This window comes from Plecotus auritus, assembly GCF_963455305.1.
Source record: "Plecotus auritus genome assembly, chromosome: 12".
NCBI lineage: Eukaryota > Metazoa > Chordata > Mammalia > Chiroptera > Vespertilionidae > Plecotus > Plecotus auritus.
In genome coordinates this window covers 32,312,227-32,327,794 of record NC_137778.1, presented here as the reverse complement: position 1 = coordinate 32,327,794, position 15,568 = coordinate 32,312,227, and the positions used below count along the sequence as shown (strand labels likewise).

At 48.9% G+C, this 15,568-nt stretch overlaps 1 protein-coding gene across 1 annotated transcript; it reads left to right on the top strand.

Annotated features, from left to right (window-relative positions):
• The first annotated feature begins 6,819 nt into the window (after positions 1-6,819).
• Positions 6,820-12,523, top strand: S100A11 (S100 calcium binding protein A11). Its single transcript, XM_080648471.1, has 3 exons — positions 6,820-6,911; positions 10,656-10,808; positions 11,784-12,523. Exons 1-3 carry the CDS (start codon positions 6,909-6,911, stop codon positions 11,934-11,936), a joined length of 309 nt encoding a protein of 102 aa, XP_080504597.1. The 5' UTR covers positions 6,820-6,908; the 3' UTR covers positions 11,937-12,523.
• Positions 12,524-15,568: the final 3,045 nt, after the last annotated feature.

Here is a 15,568-nt window from a genome sequence, read left to right as displayed (position 1 = left end):
TGCCAAAGGGGTTCTCACTCAGACTCTAGGTCCCTGGAAGAGACCTGTGGCCTATCTAAGAGACTAGACCCCGTGGCAGCAGGGTGGCCAGCGTGCCTCTGGGCAGTGGCCGCCACAGCATTGCTGGTAAAGGAGGCAGATAAGCTGACTCTGGGCCAGGAACTAGCCCTGGCAACACTCCATGCTGTGGAGGCCCTCCTTCGAGCTGCTCCGGAGAGATGGATGTCAAACACCAGGATCACCCAGTGCCAAGCTCTTCTCCTGGACCAGCCCTGTATCCAGTTCCAAAAGACACTGGCCATCAACCCTGCCAGCCTGCTTCCAGATTATGATCCGGAGGAAACAATTCATGACTGCATAGAGGTAACAGACGCAGTACAAACAGCTCGCCCAGACCTGACAGATGTCCCTCTATCATCACCAGACGAGGTACTGTTCACGGATGGGAGCAGTTATGTTCAGATGGGATCTGATATGCAGGGGCAGCAGTAGTCACCCTGGACCGCACCATTTGGGTGCAGTCCCTGAATAGGGGACATCAGTACAAAAAGCTAAACTTTTGGCCTTAATCCAGGCCCTTTGATGGAGACACAGTGCCATCCACCGGGAAAGAGGGTTACCAACTTCAGCCGGAAAGGACATTAAAAATAGGGAAGAGATTTTAGCCTTATTAAAGGCCATCTGGCTCCCAAGGGCAGTTGCAATAGTGCACTGCACAGGACATCAGAAAGGGGAGGCAATTGAAGCCAGAGGAAATAGAGCCGCAGACCTAACTGCCAAGGAAGCCGCCCTAAAACCAGTGGGGCCTTTACAAGTCTTAGTAACCCTGCCAGACCTTGACCTACGGCAGACCCATCCTACACCAAACAAGAGGAGGAATTGGCAAAACAGAAGCAAGCCATCAAAGGACCACATGGTTGGTGGACCTTACCAGATGACAGACTATTGGTCCCAGAGGCTCTAGGTCAGACATTAGTTGCCCAGTTACACCAGGCTACCCACCTAGGCGACACCAAGACTTCTGGACTTCTGCGAGGCAGGTACTATATACCAAGCTTAGATAAGATAATTAAAAGCATAATCACTAGAAGTACTGTCTGTGCACAGGTAAATACTAAGCAAGGTAAGAGGGTCCCCCTGGGAATTCAGGCCTGGGGGAAATTCCCTAGGAGAGCATTGGGAGGTGGATTTCACAGAAATTAAGCCACCAGCGTCAGGGTACAAGTACCTGGTAGTTCTTATAGACACCTTCTCGGGTTGGGTTGAAGCATACCCCACTAAGCAAGCCATAGGAATTAAATTTGTCCTAGGAACCGGTGAAAACTGGACCAACCTCCTGCCCTTCGCCCTCTTATGGGCCAGGTGTACCCCCTACTGGGAAGGGTTTCCTCCCCCTTTTTGAGATCATGTATAGTAGACCTCCCCGCATCCTTCCCAGGGTCAGGGAGAAACTAAAAACTAGAATTCATAACCATTCCTTGCTCAAGTCCTTACAGGCTCTGCAGTATACCCAGAGAGCCACCCATAAGCTTGTTTGAAACGCACTGCCAGTGCTCACCGCGGACCCTGTACATCCCTTCCAGCCCGGGGACTCGGTGTAGGTAAAGAAGTTCACTGCCCAAGGACTCACCCCAACCTGAAAGGGATGCTACACTGTTATCCTGAGCATGCCCACGGCTGTTACAGTAGACGGCATCCAGACCTGGCTACACCACTCCCAGCTCCTACAGCAGGAAACAGCCTGGATCCTGGCAACCAGCAGCCTCACCCATAAGATCCCTAGCCTGGGCTCCACACAGGCCAGGAGAAGACTCGACGCCTGCAGGAGGGGGGACTCTGTGCCGCTTTGAGGGAACAGTGTTGTTTCTATGCAGACCATTCTGGGATTGTAAAAGACTCAATGTCCAAACTTAGAGAGAGACTTGAGACCCGGCGACAAGAACTGGAAACTAACCAGGGATGGTTCGAAGGCTGGTATAATCGTTCCCCCTGGTTCATCACCCTGATATCTACCTTGATGGGGCCCCTAATAATCCTTTTGATGCTCCTGACTTTTGGCCCCTACATCCTTAACAGGTTAGTGGCTTTTATCCGGGATAGAATAAGTGCAGTCCAGGTTATGGTGCTCCAACAGAGATACCAACCACTTTCTCAAAATGAGAATCCGTAGTCCCAGGATTGGAACTCCCCAAAGACAAAAAGGGGGGAATGAAAGAATGCACTCCCAGAGCAGGCGCCACGGAGACTGCTCTGGGAGGAGGGAATAGATCAGAGTAAGCAAACAAAGCCCCGTTCCCAGGGAAGAGCACGCTGACCTCCCTCCTCTGCGCTTATCAGTAAACAACCTCCTAACTTCTGGTTTTTGTTAAAGTTATAGCCCCTGTCAAGGTTTCTGTGACTATCTTGTGTAAATAACCTATCTTGCCTCCCACCTGCGTGTGGTTTTTGCCTTTAAAAGTCTGTAGCCCACCCTAGCTCGGGGCTCCAGTCAGCAGTTTGAACTGTTGCCTGTGAGTCCCTGCGCCGCGCTTGAATAAAGAAACCTCTTGCTTTTGCATCGAGACTCGTGTTCTGCGTTTGATTTGGGGTCGTCGCTCTGCCAAAGGACCTCCCGGGGGTCTTCACGGCCTTACAAAAGGAAGAACAGAAAGGTTGAAATTTACGGTCATAGGAGATTTACAGATTGGAAGCCAAAACTGTGCTATGGGTTACAGATTTTTAAAAAGTCAGATATGGCCTCTGTCTTCAGGGAGCTGGCAGCCTCTGCAAAAAGAGATACACGTGTAGAGAAATAGCTGCCCGACACAGTCGAGGACATCTGTGCACAGTACTGTGGAGACAGTGGTCAGCTCCCCTGGATGGTGTGAGGGCAGGAGGGACCGGCAGGAAAGCTCCCGGGAAGAAAGGGCTGCCCTGCTGAATTTTAAGATGAGCATTTGCAGTAAAACCAAGAAACCAAGTTCTCACCTTGCCCCTGCTCCTCTCCAGGTCCTGCAGCCCCTCCGGGCTTCAGCTTCTTTATCTCAAGTGGAATCAGCTCCAAGATTCCGCTGCATAAAAATCATCCATTCACCCAACAAACACTTAACTGAGTGTCTCAGTGGCCTGAGTAACATAAGCCTTGAAATAATAATAAAAACCCAGAGGGATCAAAGCCCCAGGAATGTCTGTTCTTATAAATCAGAAAACAACCGGAGTCGCCTCCACATTTGATCAATGGAGGAGAGAGAGGAGACATTCTCTCTTGTGGAATCTAGACATTGTTCTCTTCCTGCCAAAGGCTCGGATGGTCCACATAAGCCCAACTGTTGCCGGGCTGCAGGGCAAAGGATGTGCAGGGACATGAAAGCCAGTTCCAGGAACAGGCCACCTCGGCAGGCACTTTGCAAAATGCTGTCAACAGAGAGGAAACCGCCCACATTTCAGCAATATTTAAATCTGCAACTACAAATGAGCTGGTGAAGACAGTGCTTCAGGTCTGAACTTTGAGAAACATACTACGCCTCTGGAGGGTGTCAGGCTCAGAGGATTTCTGACCTGGAAGGAACCATTAAAATATCTCTTCCTTGCCCCAGTCGGTTTGGCTCAGTGGGTAGAACGTTGGCCTATTCACTGAGCCAAGAGCTCCGGGTTCGATTCCAGTCAAAGGCACATGCCCTGGTTGTGGGCTCGATCCCCAGGAGGGGGTGTGCAGAAGGCAGCCGACCAATGATTCTCCCTCATCATTGATGTTTCTATCTCTCTCTCCCTCTCCCTTCCTCTCTGAAATCAATAAAAATATATATATTTTTAAAATAGATCTCTTTCCTTCACAAAGTTGATTACATAATACAAGTCGCTATTTTACTAACAGCAGGAGTTACTGCTACAATAATGTTTTGTTTGATGGGGGAGGGGGGTAATGGAAGTTCCTACCGAGAGCACTGTTGACTGTTGTGTAAACACTGTGTAAGAGTCCATCCCACAGTCTGTGGTTCAAGCGGGGAAACGTGGCCAATGTTCACCACAGGTCCATTTGACCCCTTTTGGCTGTGGGACAGGAGATTACATACATTTGGGGCTGCAACTGTGGGCCTAAAAGCCAACTTCTGGCTAAATAGGAAAAAGAATGAAGAGTAATTCATTCATGGCATTTTGGTAAATATATGGTACACCAGGTGCGTGTGAGCAAACACCTGGTCTTTAAGCTGATTTTGTGCAAAGAGGCCTATTTGGTGAAACAAATGTGACTTTCCCACTCGTTAAAAACAAATCCAACTAGCTCTTTCTCACATGCAAAACTGTAATGACTCCCTGGCTCCGAGGGCCTGGTGTGGTACAGTTATACCATGGAACACTATGCAGCTGTAACAAAGAACAATCTCTTACTCTTTGAGACAGCATGGCACGACTGAGTATTATGCTAAGCGAAATAAGCCAGTCGAAGAAAGACAAGCATCACGTGATCTCACTCATATGTAGAATCTCATGAACAAAATAAACTGAGGAACAAAATAGATCCAGAGACACAGAAGCATGGAACAGACAGTGGAATCTCAGAGGGAAGGCGGGGGAGGGAGGGTAGGTAGGGAGTGAGCAACCAAAAAATTTGTATGCATATATGCATAACCCATAGACACAGACCATAGGATGATGAAGGTCTGGGGAGCAGCGGGGAGGGGGGCGGGGAGGCAGTAGCGGGGCTAGAAGGGGGTCAACGGCGGGGGGGTCATATGTAATACATATGTAATACTTTCAACAACAAAGATTTAGTTTAAAAAAAAAACCTACCCTCGGGTGAGGACTATAAAAAACAATAGGTGGGAAATTGTGGGGCTCTTAAAGGCTGGAAGATATTCAAAACATGACCTAGCACTGACCAATCAGAATAGGGGCCTGGCTGCTCGGCTGCAGCAAGTCCAAGAGACCCTCACCACACCATGCATTAACCGTCGTTGCTTGGCTGTGGGAATTCGTTGCTCAGAAGAGGGACAGGGCTGGCTAAGGCTTCCTACGGATGGCACTCGGGATTCAGGCAAGAAGAGATGCCACTCAGCAACTGGCAGAGAAGAATTTCAATATTTTCACAACTACTGTGGCCTTTCCATTGAGAACTGGCTAAAGGGTCCACCCTGCTGACAGGCAACAGTGAAAAGTTCCACTTAACCCGAGTTAACAGCGAATGAAGGGAGATAATGAAAAAAAAAAACCAGCTGGGATTACCCCACAAGGAACCTTGAATTCCAAGATGAAGAATTTAGACAAAGATTAAGCAATACAGAGCCACTCAGAATATTTTGTCGACACAGTCGGGTCACAACAGATTGGACATGGATCTGATGGTGTGTGGCCGTTTGGGAGTAGAAATTTAACGCGCCTGTGATAATTTCCTGCGGCTCATTAGGAAAGAGGAAATTTCTCAACTTTGAAACAACAGTTGAGGACCGAAAAACAACTCTGAGGAGGACTTTACTGGTTTCCAGCCATCGGCATGAAAGATATCCGGAAGAACATAAAGAAAACTAAACGTGGCCCTGGCTGGTTGCATCAGTGGTTAGAGCAGGCGTCCTCAAACTACGGCCCGCGGGCCACATGCAGCCCGCCGAGGACATTTATCTGGCCCGCCGGGTGCCTCTGCCTGTCCTGCTTAGCAGCCGACTCTTCCCCGGGCCCGCAGTGCGCATAGGAATTTGTTCATTGGTTTTTTTTAAAACTATAGTCCTGCCCTCCAACGGTCTGAGGGACAGTGAACTGGCCCCCTGCTTAAAAAGTTTGAGGACCCCTGGGTTAGAGCATCGTCCAGATCCACGTAGGTTGCGGGTTTGATCCCCAGTTGGGACACATACAAGAAGCAACCAATGAATGCATAAGTAAGTGGAGCAACAAGTCGGCGCGTCTCTCTCTCCCCCCACTTCCTTTCTCTCTTTCAAGTCAATAAATACACATTTCCAAAATAAATAAATAAATAAATTGGGCAGACAGCGGAGGACAGCCAGCAGGTAAAACAGTGGCCCCCACCCGCTGGCCCAGGGACTCTGGCTGCTCTGAAGATGCCGTCTCAAAGGTGAGGGGGTGAATGAGGGCGGCTAGGAGGACAGAGGCCATGGGCAGTGAGAGGAGGGAAGCGCTTCGAGGGGTCATGACACCCAACATCCGCAGAGCACAGTTTACAAAGCACCGCAATACGGCAGGTAGTAATTCACGTTCTGTAACACTCACCATTTAAAGGGCCCTTTTGTGTTTATTATCTCCTTAATTATTATCCCCAATTTGCCCTTGAGAAAACTACAGCTCCGAATTAGGAAGCAGTTTCTCTAATAGGAGAGGGCTGGAATTCAAACCCAGGCCTTGAGGCTGGGTCCGTTTTTAACTGCAGCAGTTTGGGGTTTGGAGTTTTGGGGTGGCTGAAGGGTTACCGGTTTAGAGAGAAGTTTAATTAAAGGCGAGGTGCTCCCCTCGGCACACATCCCCGCTCCGGTAACTGTCCTCGGCGGCCCCGCTTGCAGGGAGCTTCTGCTCTGCAATGTGGGCCGCACCCCACGCTGCCCGATTCCAAACGGGATCTTTCTGGGTATCCAGCCTGAAGGAGCAGAAGGAGTTCCTCCAAGGAAAACACCCACCCACGGATATGGCCGGTACAGCTTCTAATTCAAAAAAGTAAAAAAAGCTCCAAGGGTCCCAGGGCGAGGAGAGAGAGAGACTGCTGAAGGCTCCGATGGGTTTCCTGTGAGTTGGAAGGCAGCTGTGAGTGGGGCGGACAAGTCCGGATCTGCACGGCGGGGAGCGGGGGCGGGGGCGGGCGGAGTGAGTCAGGCCGCGCTGCGGGGCGGGGACAGGCGGGGGACTGGGCTGGGACCGGCGGGGGCCCCTGCCCAGAGCTCGCCGCGCCGCTCCCCGCTCACAGCCTCTGCGCCTCGCTCCACTCCGACATGGTAAGCCCGACTTTTTAGTTGTTTTTCTCTGAAAAAAAAAAAAAAAAGCCACAGCATCCTTTCCACCACCAGGCTTGATCTGTGGTTTCTATGTGGACGTGGCAGGAAAACGCAATCCGTGGGAAGGAACTGAGAAGAGTGGACGGAAGGGGAAAAGCCCTAATGTTCTACCTGGAGTAACAGCCCAGGGGTGGCCCCCGGAGATTCTTTGTTTTCCGGGGGGAAGACAGGGCTCGGGCTGAGGGGTGGGAATTGCATGGCCAGCCGGGCGGCGGCTGCTCCAGGTCCCTCGGGCGGGGAGGGGCGGGGGTCCTGCTGGTGCTGCGGCCCGCGCCCCCCGGGATCCCGGAGCCGGGAGACACATTACAGACTGGGGTGGAGTTCTGTGAGCGGCTGTTCCTGTGGACCAGGAAGGGCCCATTTCAGAACAGTCGTCTGAGCCCTGGGAAAATGCAAGTTTCAGTAACTACAGGCAAAGGGCCAGGACAGAGACGGAAGCAAGCCCGTCCCCGGAGCAGAACCTCAGCCAAGAATGTGGAAGGAGCCCTGCCCAGCTAAGCCCCTCCCTTCCTTTTCCTCCCCTCCCCCCCCCCCCCCCCCCGCCACCTTCTTTTAGGCACTCACTGCGCCACCTGTGTTCCCCCTTAGCTCCTGCCATCCCCACCTTGAATCCTTGAATTCTCTACCTTTGCAATGAAGCCACCTCCAAAATCTGCCTCCTCTTTGGTGCAGGGAGACAGCAAACTTCCACCCAGGCACCAAAATGGGGTTTCTGTTCCCGCCGCAAGCTACCAGTAGACTTTGCATTTTTAAATGGTTGAAAGAAAATCAAAGGAAGAATAATACTTTGGGATACGTGAAAAGTATATGAAAATCAAACTCCAGCATCCACAAATCAAGTTTTATTGGCGCGTGGCCACACCCATTCATTATGAGTTGTCTCTGTGGTTGCTGGTCCGTTACAAAAGCGGAGTGAGGAGCCATTATGGACCACACTGGCCTAAAATACTTACCATCTGGCCGTTTACAAAGCACATTGGCCAGCCCCTGCTCCAGTGTGTCAATCTGTATCCCCACCTACTCTTTCCTCTTCTCCTTTCCATGCAACAACCGGACAAAGTCACATGGGAACTTGGAGAGGCAGAGCCAGCACCAACAGGTGGTGAAACCTGGCATGATGCCCTGGAGGAGGAAGGGGGATGCCACTGGGGTCCTTGGAAGGAAAAGGGGGTGTTGGTTAAGAATGAGAACTTCAGTACCTGAGACTTCTTTCAAGTGTTACTTCTTCACATTCCTTTTTATTTTTTTTCCCTCAAATGCTGAGTGTTCAGTTTGCATTGTTAAAATTCTGTCACTATCATAGTTCCCACCAAATACTACTCTGAGGACGCAGCGAGCTGTGTGGAGTGCTGGCCTCCGGCAGGAGACCTGTTCTCCTCCCTTTTAACATCTGCCCCACCCTGGGCACTGTCTCCCAGCACCCCTCCAGCTTTACAAATTTCACAATTCCATTTCAGTAATGTGATCATGGTGTTTCCTGTGTTTGCTCTGGAAAATTACCTCTGGGGAGAAACAAGGTTTCTCCCTGTGGCTGAAAGCAAGTTTTCAAGAGGACAAAAATAGTCTAAATTGCTGCAGACAAGAACAATGTTAAGCCGGGGAAAAAGTTAAAGCAGAAGCCACTTTGAAACTGGAAAAGCAGAGCAATCAGAATTCCACAAGGAAACGGGGCAGAGGAAGCCTCTGTGGGCCTATAAAAAGGTCACCAGTCCCTTGCCCCTTGGTCTGGAACCTTCTACCCCATCTGGCACACCCTCCTAGCCAATCTTGTTCCTAGCCAATCTTGTTCTGGTCATCTGACACATTAGTAAGACAGCCTATTTTGTTTCTCCCCCAAACCCTGAACCTTCTAACACTTTTCTCTCCTTAAGAAAAAGTTCCGCCCTGACTGGTTTGGCTCAGTGGATAGAGCGTCAGCCTGGGGACTGAAGGGTCCCAGGTTCGATTCCAGTCAAGGGCATGTACCTTGGTTGCAGGCACATCCCCAGTGGGGGGTGTGCAGGAGGCAGCTGATCGATGTTTCTCTCTCATCGATGTTTCTAACTCTCTATCCCTCTCCCTTCCTCTCTGTAAAATATCAATAAAATATATTTAAAAAAGAAAAAGTTCCAACAATGTGACTGTTGGGAAAGAGTCCGCCTCTGGAAGGGCTTTAGAACTTGCCTCTGGAAGAGCTTCATAGATTCTCCCAGACGCAGTGGGCAGCGGGCACCTGGCTGAGCTGGTAAAGCACCTACTAATGGAGAGATGGGAAGGGAAAAGCCTACAGGAAAAGCTCTCAGCCACCACAGCCTCGGGGCTCTGATCAATCTTTAGCTCATTAATTATGGGGCCTGAAAGCCTCCACCTCTGGGTTCCAGGAAGTACAACTCAAGAAAAGTCACCATCCACACATAGACCATTGTTAATGCCCCAGATAAAGCCTCAGAGGAAGGGTGTGGCCCCGCAAGTGTTCCAGGAAGTCTGCAGTTGCTGCTCTTATCCACTAGGGGGAGCCCAGCAGTTCCTCACTTCTGGGGCCCCAAGGTGCTCACTAGAATGATGGGCACACTCAGCAGGACAGAATTTACTTGAAGATTTCTCTTCAAGGGAAAGCAGAGCCCAGCACAGGCTTTGAATCTGCTCCTGGTGCAACCTCAGCCGTGGTTCAGCTCTATAGAAGGCATGGGGACTGTGTGAGCAGCCATCTGAGAGCCCCCATATCAACCTTCCTGGTTTGAAGTAACCAGAGAAGTTCTACCAGTCATTCCTGTGGGAATTCATGACATCTGGAAGTAGAAGGAGCAAAGGCTGAGAGCTGCAGAAAGGGATCTGCAGGGCAAGATTCCAGGGATGACTCTGCTCTGCCCTTCTCATGCCTCCATTTCCTCACATGTAAAATACACGGTTCCTGCCCAGCCGGAGTGGCTCAGTTGGTTGAGCATCATCTGTGCACCAAAGGATGCCAGTTGGGTTCTCAGTCAGGGCACATGTCTGGGTTGCGGTTCAGTCCCCAGTCGGGGCACATATAGAAGGCAACCAATCGATGTTTCTTCTTCTCTCTCCCTCCCCCACCCCCAACCTTCCTCTCTCTAAGCATGTCCTCAGGTAAGGATTAAAAATAATAATAATAAATAAAATAAAATATGAAAGATGCTTTTGAACATCCAAAAAATTCTCAGATCTCTCACCCCATACACAATAATAGCTTTTAGTTTTCATCTAGAAATGCATGAGTCCCAGGAATTCAGTATTGCTTTACAAAGAACTGCCATTTCGTTCATCCCAGTAGACTCTCTATACCCTGGAAAACAGGACATGTTTAAATCTGTACACAATGCTTGAGATGCACATGAATTTGTGGATATATACATATATGTACCCACGTGTTCCAAAAATACCAGTAGACCCTGTCACCCTTCCTCTCATCTTGGCAGCCTACTGCTTTCAAACTTACCCACATGCTTCATACTTCCTCTCACTGTATTTCACCTGGAATAACCATGATGCGATGTGGGGGGGAAGCTCACAGGATGTGACTTTCTGTGCTTGTCTTAGTCCCCTCAGCCCCCCAAAATCGACCCAGTCCTTTAGGAACTGCTTTGGCCCAAAATGAAGAGATGAGATTCTTTGGAGTGTTCTCCAGCTTCCGGTCCTTGATGCATTGCCCTTGTCTGAGCCCTGAATTTTTTTTTTTCTCCCAAGGCAAAAATGTCCAGCCCTACAGAGACTGAGCGGTGCATCGAGTCTCTGATTGCTGTTTTCCAGAGGTACGCTGGAAAGGACAGTAACAGCTTCACACTCTCCAAGACGGAGTTCCTCACCTTCATGAACACGGAACTGTCTGCCTTCACAAAGGTACAGGTCCCAGCCCTCACCCCCCAAGCTACCCAGAGCAGGAAACAAGACTGCAGACTGGCCAGGAAGGACTGTCCAGCAGCTAACCCCCACCCCACACTCCTGCCTCCTTTTCATTCACTCCAAGCTGGGGGTCCACATGGCAGCCTAGGCTGAGCTCCTAGGCCTCAGAGGGAGCTCTGAATGACTAATAAAGGATCTCCTCCCTCTTCTTCTTTGAATAAGATGTGTTTTTAAGATCAAAGTTATCAAATTACCTGACATAGGGAAAACTTCCCTACCATTTAGGGAAAAGAGCTTACAAAATGGTAAATGGCCTAATAGAAAAGATTTCTAATTTTGTTCCTCTACCCCAAAGCCTCTAGAGCAGTCCTGCCCAATGGACCCTTCTCCAATGATTTTTTTTTTTTAAAGTTATGTAACTGCACTATCTGACATGATAGCCACTGGCCACATGTGCCTGTTGACTTTCTAATGTAGTTCATTTAAGTAGCCATATAGAACCAGTGGCTGTAATTGTGTGCATGTGTTGGGTGTATGGATGAGTGGGAGATAGGCTGATAAACAGGGCATCCCATTTTCACTTCAAATCACTCTACTTTTATAGAGTTTGTATATTGGAGTTGCATGGAACACTTGAAAAAAAAAAGTGTTCCACTGTTTTTATAAAATTGAATAACCCCTAATTGTCACATAAAGTACCTTGGACTAGGAGCCAGGAAACCTGGGTTCAAGTCTCAGGTCTTCCCCTGAGCCAGGTCACATTACCTCTGATTCTGTGTCTGGGTAGTGGGGATACTAGAGCCCCTACTCTTGCAAGAATAAAATGTTGGCAACACATTTGAAAGCATTTTAGATACTTAGGGAACCCCCATATATATGTACATAATAAATTTAAAGCAGTTAAGGCTTATATGCTATCTTGAGCTATTCATAAAGATACTATGAATATTATTGTTATTATTGTCTCTGCAGAACCAGAAGGACCCCGGTGTCCTTGACCGCATGATGAAGAAACTGGACCTCAACTCTGATGGGCAGCTAGATTTCCAAGAATTTCTTAATCTTGTCGGTGGCTTGGCGTTAGCTTGCCATGATACCTTTAAGCGTTCCCAGAAGTTTGTCTGAAGAACCCTTGGAGCTGGCCTCCAGCCCCAGCCCCTTTCCTTCAAGCTTCCCAGTCATCATTTTCTCACAGACCACACACACCCTGAGCCCAGCGTACCTGCCACCCCATGCAGGCCGCTCCTGCTGGTAGTAATAAAACATATTTTTTAAAACACACACTGGAGTGTAAGTTTGTATAAGGGTGGGAGGAACGTAAATTGAATTGATTAGAGCAGTTACTGGAAACAGCACAGTAAATAGTAAAAATGCATCTTGGGGATATTCATAATATGACTAATGATACCAATTAGAACCATCTCCAAATTACTCAGACTGATGGAGAGATGTCACTTGTCATCATCATTCACTCATTAAATATCTACCCCTACTTCAGGCATTGACATAGGCTCTGGAAATACAGTCAGCGAGACAGACAAGGTCCCACCTTCACTGAGCTTACTCTCTCATGGGGGGAGGGAGGACTGAATGGACACAGACAATAGTGTGGCAAAGGCTTACGAGGGGTGGGGGCGGGGAAGAGGCGGTCAATGGGGAAGGAAAAAACAAAGCGGACATCTGTAATACTTTCAACAATAAAAATGAATTTTAAAATAAAATGGGCTCACAGACAAACATTACACTGCACATGAGGGACCATCAGTATATGCAACAGATGAGAGACTTTGCACCCAGGTAACAAGAGGGAGCAATCTGCAATGGACTTGAATGTATCTTTAAAATGTTCAGGTAAATAAAACAAGAAATAGGATATATAAAACAAGAACAGGAGTAGATGAAGAGAAAAAAGCAAATAGAGAATTTATAAATAAAATATATAGTCATGCAAATATATAAAGGATCATGAAGCTGGGCATTGCCAAGCTCCGGTGATGGCTGAGAGGATCTCCCGCCCACCTCACCTCAGGAAGACCTGGTGACTCACCCGCCCACCTCACAATGACCCTATTGTACTGGCCATGAACCTGGTGAGAGGTGTGTTGGGAATTGGAACAGAGAGATGGAGAGGACCACACCCACGCAGCTGCTGCGAAAAATCATGCTTTGTTTCTCTGCTCTCCCTAATCTCCTAAATCTCCCCAGTCATCACCAAGCGCATTCTTGGATGACCACAGTCAAGAAAGAAAACTCTGGGAGGGAAAAGCAGGTCTGCACTGGCTGGGAACTGGGTTCCGATGAATTTGAGCACCTGTATGAACAGGTAATCCCAGCCCTCGCCCCACTTCTCTCTACTGAGACCGCAACTGAAGCAGAGAGAAGTGTTCCTGTCACCAGATTCATATTTTATCCTCACAGCAACTTGGTTGTAACATTATCATTAAACATGACCTGTGGTTCAGTGGTTGAGGGTGGACCTATGAACCAGGAGGTCGTGGTTCTATTCCCAGTCAGGGTACATGCCCGGGTTGCATCTCAGTCCCCAGTAGGGGGTGTGCAGGAGGCAGCCAATTAATATCTCACTCTTACATCGATGTTTCTTTCTCTTCCTCTCCCTTCTTCTCTCTCTCTACAAATGAATAAAAATATTTTTAAAAAATAAAATAAGCCCTAGCTGGTTTGGCTCAGTGGATAGAGCGCCAGCCTGCAGACTGAAGGGTCCCAGGTTGGATTCTGGCCAAGGGCTTAATCCCCAGCAGGGGGTGTGCAGGAGGCAGCCAATCAATGATTCTCATCATTGTTTCTATCTCTCTCTCCCTCTCCCTTCCTCTCTAAAATCAATAAAATGTATTTTTTTTAAATAAAATAAGAAACATGACCTGTGGAGTCACTGGTAAGAATGCAAAACAGCCCTGGTCGGTTTGGTTCAGTGGATAGAGCGTTGGCCTGTGGACTGAAGGGTCCCGGGTTCAGTTCCGGCCAGGGGCATATGCCTGGGTTGCGGGCTCGGTGCCCAGTGGGGGGCGTGCAGGAGGCAGCTGATCAATGATTCTCTCTCATTGATGTTTCTATCTATCTCTCCCTCTCCCTTCCTCTCTAAAATCAATAAAAAAAATATTAAAGAATGCAAAACAAAGACAAGGATCCAGGAACGTTATAAAGCTAGCCCATAAAGAGATGAACCGGCAGAGGAAGAAACCCAACTGTGGAAGATGGGGAAGGTATAAATTAATACCAACTGGGCAGCAGAGGTTGCTTCAGAAGTGCTAGCTCACCCTGTCCTCCTTTCCTCACTATAAACCTCCTCAATTCCTTGCAGTTGGGCTGCTTTCTCCTCCCCATGGCAAAGATTGCTTTCCCAGCGTCACACAAGTCCTTACCATATTAGCAAATCCAATAACCTGGTCGCCACCCTCAAAGTCCTCAGGGCACAGCACTGCCAACAGTGGACTGCACCCATGCATGCCTCTTGAAGTCATCTCTTTCCTGGATTCTCACCACGCCACAGAGTCTTCTTCCCCTGGTCTTAGCAAGCCTGGATTCTGGTCCTCAACCTACCACATGCCAGTGTGTGATCTCGGCATGAGACAGATTAACAGGAGAAAATGACCAAATTTATTATGTACGTACATACGAGGGTTCCCTAAGAATATGAGACAGATGGAGCAGTTAAGGCTTATCTGCCATCTTGAGCTAAGGAGAAGGGGGGAGGTTGTGGTTTAAAACTTCAAAGGGCAGAAAGGCAATACACACGGAGATGGAAAAGTAAAAGTAAATGTTTGGTAAACAAATGTTTGCTGGGCCATCTTTAACAATGAACACAGAGAAGACTTGTCTATTACACTCTAGTCCATATTAAACTATAGTTATCTATGATGCTAGCCCCCTTAACCTTTCTTAAAAATAACCAGCTTAGCCAGGCCAGCATGGCTCAGTGGTTGAGCGTTGACCTATGAGTGTCAGGATTCAATTTCTGGTCAGGGCACATGCCCGGGTTGCAAGCTCAATCCCCAGTGTGGGAGGTGCAGGAGGCAGCCCATCAATGATTCTCTCTCATCATTGATGTTTCTATCTCTCTCTCTCACTCCCTCCCTCTCTGAAATATATATATATCCTATCTAATAAAAGAGTAATATGCAAATTGACCATACCTCCACTACACCCACAAGCCATGCCCACCAGCCAATCAGGAGCAAATATGCAAATAAACCCAACCAAGATGGCTGCGGCCACAGAGAGCAGGAGGGAGGCTTGGGTTTCCCTGGCAATGGAGGAAGCCAAGCTTTCCACCTGCCCTTGCAGGCCCAGGCCTCCACTCCAGGCTACAAAGTTTCATTTATAGAAGATAGATAAGTCCCAACAAAAATGGCGGCAGCCACGGAGCTGAAGAGAGCAGGAGGCTAGGGTTGCCCCCGGCGATGGAGGAAGCCAAGCTCCGCCTGCCCTGGCCTGCTTTGGCCTCCGCTTAAAGCTACAAAGTTTCAAATATAGAAGATAAGTAAATCCCAACAGAAATGGCTGCCTCCACAGAGCAAGCAGAAGGCTTGGCTCTGCTCCAGGCTACGAAGTTTCAATTGTAGAAGATAAATAAATCCCAGATACCAGGGCCTCCGCTTGGGTCGCCGGGGGGAGTGGCTGACCTGCAAACCAACATAGGCCCCTCGCCCAGGCCACCCCATGCCCCAAGGGAACCCCCACCCTGAGCTGGGACACCCTTCAGGGCAAACCAGCTGCCCCCCACCCATGTACCAGGCCTC

Excerpts from the sequence above, each read along its gene's own strand:
- S100A11 (XM_080648471.1), top strand. Across the intron at positions 10,809-11,783 it reads AACTGTCTGCCTTCACAAAG|AACCAGAAGGACCCCGGTGT; the intron begins GTACAGGTCCCA and ends TTGTCTCTGCAG.